The 4,476-nt window shown below is 45.6% G+C and overlaps 1 protein-coding gene across 3 annotated transcripts in view; it reads left to right on the top strand.

The window, feature by feature from the left end:
- Nucleotides 1–2,394: 2,394 nt before the first annotated feature.
- DENND2A (DENN domain containing 2A) overlaps nt 2,395–4,476 on the top strand; it is a gene marked incomplete at its 3' end in the record, with an annotated part of 74,066 nt that continues 71,984 nt past the window's right edge. For all 3 annotated transcript variants that reach the window (XM_079711929.1, XM_079711930.1, XM_079711928.1), the window contains exon 1: nt 2,395–3,443. In XM_079711929.1, the coding sequence (XP_079568055.1) occupies nt 2,410–3,443 (1,034 nt within the window). In that variant the 5' untranslated portion in view covers nt 2,395–2,409. The remainder of the gene's footprint in view (nt 3,444–4,476) is intronic.

The raw sequence follows: 4,476 nt of genomic DNA, 5'->3' as shown, positions 1-4,476 counted from the left end.
CTTAGACAATAACTACAATCATTATAATAACACTAGTTACCATTTATTGCCATCAAGACTTACCATGTGTGCTGTGCTCTGGGCACATTACATATATTAACACAACCATTCATTCATTGACTACCTACTATGTACTGGTCACAGCAAACAAGATAAATTTGGCCTCTGCACCAATAAAATCCAGTGTTCTCATTTTAAAGTGAAAAAACATGAAGCCAAGGTCCACACCCAGGTCCCTCTAACTCTAAAGCCATATATTTACCTACTGTCAATATTTTTTAACAGTACATAGGATATTTATGATTACATATTATATCATCAATTCTCACTAAGTGTGAACTAACCTGAATTGTGTTTTTATGTGTCCTGTCTCTTCATCTTGCCTCTAGCACAATGAGAGCAAGGACTTAAATTTCTGTCTTTTGAACTCTCAGTAAAATAACAAACTGATTCTGACTGATTCTGACTAAAATTTGAGTTCATGCTGATGTCCTCAGTGGTGACAGGACCATTACAAAAGGGTTTCTTTTTTATGAGCACTCTGTTATGAATGCTAATTGATTATTTAAATAAGGAATTCTGCTTTGATAGCCATATTTAACATATGAAAATTTGTTTGCAATTTCACAAGCTTCTGGTTTATGCTGAGCAACCAAGAGCAACAACATAGTTTACATGTTAATGTCCCAATCCGGGGAGAAGTCTTTACATAAATAACCGTTAGTCTCTGGAATAGAAAGCTAGCTAGTAACAGTATGCATGAAATTGCTAATTATTCATCCCTCATGTGAACCTTAACTGGAGTTTCCATATAGTCAGATCTATATATTCAGAAAACATGCACCATGAAGTCGGTCCCTGCGTGTTTGCTAATCTTGGCACATTTAAGGTCCCTGTGCTCCATCATGACCTTTGCTGGTGGACGAATGCTTTGCACTTCAAAACACAGATACTCCCATTCTCATTAGAATAGCTTCAAATGTTCTGTTTTTCTTTCAAAATAATTTTTAACATCTTCGTGGCACTAACTCATCTCCTAAAGTCATGTATGGAGGCCTATATCCCCACACGTATGTGCTAGGCCAGAACTTTCTGCAATGATGGAAATGTTCTTCTGCATCCAATACAGTGACCGTTAGCCACACATGGCTACTGCATGCTTGACATATGGCTGCTGCAACTGAGGAAGAGAAGCTTTAATTTAATTTGATTTTAGTTCAGATAACCACGTGTGGCTAGTGGCTACTATATCGGACAGTGCAGTTCCAGGCTATGCGAGAAATCTGAATCTGCTTGTTTACTCACTTATTCATGCAACAAATATTTATTGACCACCTACTCTGCCGGATGTTGTTCTGGGTGCTAGAGATGTAGCAGTAGCCAAAACAGGCCACAGTTCAAAACAAAACAAAACACTCCCTGTCCTCACGGAGAGACCAGTAGGGCTCACATTCTAGAGGAGGTTCCATTCAAATGCAGCCAATCATTGTGGCTTTACCCACTCAGATCAGGACAATTTATCAAGCCCAGTATTAGGAAAAACTTCATGACTTGTGGCATTGTTTTAAATAGTCATTCCAAAGGATCATCTGTCGGTATAATCTTCTATCTCGTGAAACTTCTCCTATTTTCATCAGGGGAAAAAGCAAATATGGGACTTCTCTAGTGGTCCAGTGGTTAAGGCTCCACGGTCCCAATGCAGGGGGCCCAGATTCGATCCCTGGTCCGGGAACTAGATCCCACATGCCGCAACTAAGAGCCCGCATGCTGCAGCGAAGATCCTGCACGTGGCAACTAAGACCCGGTGCAGCCAAATAAATAAATAAATACATAACTAAATAAATAAAATACTAAAAAAAAGCTAATAATAATGACAACTACCATTTACTGTACACTCACACCATACTAGATGCTTTATATGAGCTAGCTTATTAAATGTTTACAGCCACCCTGTTAGATATGTTTATTATTCCCATTTCACAGATGAGGAAACTGAGGTTTAGAGAAGTTAAGCAACTTACCCAAGGTCAGACAGCTGGTCGGTGGTTGAATTAGGATTTAAACCCAAGTCTATTGGACTCCACAATCCAGTAGCTCCTTTCATTTCACTGTGCTGTCTCCCCAAGAAAAACATAAAGTGATTTTTTTAATGGTGGTTTCAATGTGTGTGGCTTGCAACTAGTATGTAACATTTATATCTAAGTTCTAGCAAATCTGAATGACTAGTTAAGGACAATAACCAAGAATTCCTGCACTCAGTGTTTGTCTTTCTTGTTCAGGGTCAAGGTGGAAGGTCCAAAGGCTGGGGAAGACCCTCAAAGGCAGCCGTTTAGGTCCTGCATTCCTTTCCTAGAGACTGAGCAGGACTCACCCTTCCGAAGAAGCCCACTGGAGAGCCTCTATAACCTGATGCTAGAGCCAAGAGTGGACTGTTTTCAGCAGAACATGTTCAGCTCAAATATGATCATCAGCGACCCAGCTTCAGATCTCGGCACTAAAGGAGCCAGCAGGGCCGGCAAGAGGCAGCTAAGCAGCGTTCAGAACCCCTGCCCTCCTGCCCGAGGCGGGGCCTGGCACAAGTCCCTCAGCATAAAGGACAAGATATCAGAATGGGAAGGGAAAAAGGAGTTGCCCATTCCTGCCCCCGGCAGGAAAGCAGATGGGCAAGAGGATTACGTGACGTCATGTGTGACGGAGAGGAGAAGCAGCGATGGTTCGAGGACTCGGGTCGCAGAGGCTCAGAACGGAACAAGGCTGGACGCAGAGAGTAGAGAGGATGAGAGGAATAAAGGGGTAATGAAAGTTGGGGCACAGGATGCAGAGCAGAGGCAGGACCTGAGCCAGCCAGCCCGGGAGCTGGCTCCTAGCTTGGGAAGAGGCCGGGAGCCCAGGCTTGGCAAACAGCGCTTTCAGAATGATAGCCTCTCTGTGCTGAAGCAGGTGGAGAAACTTGAGCAGGCTCTGAAGGATGGGTCTGCAGGGTTGGATCCCCAGCTCCCTGGCACCTGTTATTCCCCACACTGCCTGCCGGACAAGGCCGAGGAGGGGCCCACCCTTCCTGAGAACCGTGGGGGCGGGGGTGTCTCGGAATTCAGGGCCCACCGCTTGGACCTGGAAGGCAGGGAGCCCGCCCCTGAGGCCGCAGAGGAAAGGAAGGGCTTGTGCGGGAGGCCCTGCGACCAGAGGCTGGAGAGTGTGTACAGGGGCTCGGAGGACTCCCCCGCAAGACCCTTCATCAGCCCCCCGCCCAAACCCCGGAGAACTTTCAAACATGATGGCGAAGGGGACAAGGATGGGAACTCAGGCATCAGCTTCCGGAAAGATAAAAGGAACCTGCCTCCTCTGCCCTCTCTACCTGCCCCGCCCCTGCCCTCCTCTCCCCCGCCTTCCTCTGTGAACAGGAGACTGTGGAGCGGGAGACCGAAGGCCAGTGCTGACCACAGGTAGGTGACTGGTGGCTGTCAGCTGGAGCCCTTTAGGCCGCACTGCAACTGTCTGTTCTCAGCCTAATTATTTATTTTATTAAACTGTTGGATCTTGTAGTTAGTTGAGACTGTTCGTAGCTTAAGATGGTTCACTGGGCTTCCCTGGTGGCGCAGTGGTTGAGAGTCCGCCTGCCGATTCAGGGGACACGGGTTCGTGCCCCGGTCCAGGAAGATCCCACATGCTGCGGAGCGGCTGGGCCTGTGAGCCATGGCCGCTGAGCCTGCGCGTCCAGAGCCTGTGCTCCGCAACGGGAGAGGCCACAACAGTGAGAGGCCCGCGTACCGCAAAAAAAAAAAAAAAAGTTTCACTGATTAAACCTGAAAAAGTGGTAACTGATACAGGTGTTTTGTGTTAGTTCCTTGTCTTCAGAAAAGAGTATTGGCTTTGAAAAATCACCCTTTAAATGTGATGAGTGCTTGTAATTCAGACAGTAACCAAGAGTTAAATGAAAACTTGTATTGACACTGGTCATCTACTAATTGGTGCTAATTGATGCTCATTCTGCTACTATCATCCCCACCTGGTGCGTGGTGCTCGGAGTCTTTCCCGGCTCTTCCTTTCATGTTTTTTCGTGGTATGGGCTCTAGAAACACACTGCCTGGCCTACCCTGGCCCTATCATGGTCTATCTAAGTGACTTTGAACAAGTTACTTAACCTCTCGAGGCCTCAGTTTTCTCATTTATGCGTATAGATGCACACACGGTAAATATTTTATAATATTAAAATAATACCTTAGATAATAAAACGTGAATGCTTGAAGGTAAAATCTGTGCTTTGGAAACAATTTCTTTTCTGTTTTGAAACCTAATTTCTTTTCTATTTCTGTAATGTGCTAATTGGTTTGATACCTGCTAATCTGGAAACCAGCTACTGAGAAAAACTCCTCAGAACATTTGCCTGTACCTACTGTCACCACTTCTCCCCCTCCTGTGTTTATCTTGACTCACTGCAGTTGGGCTTTTGCCACTTATGCTGGAACTGCTCTAGGC

This window comes from Hyperoodon ampullatus, assembly GCF_949752795.1.
Source record: "Hyperoodon ampullatus genome assembly, chromosome: 9".
In the NCBI taxonomy this organism is placed as follows: domain Eukaryota; kingdom Metazoa; phylum Chordata; class Mammalia; order Artiodactyla; family Ziphiidae; genus Hyperoodon; species Hyperoodon ampullatus.
The sequence above is the reverse complement of the archived record's forward strand: the minus strand, read 5'-3'. Positions and strand labels throughout refer to the sequence as shown.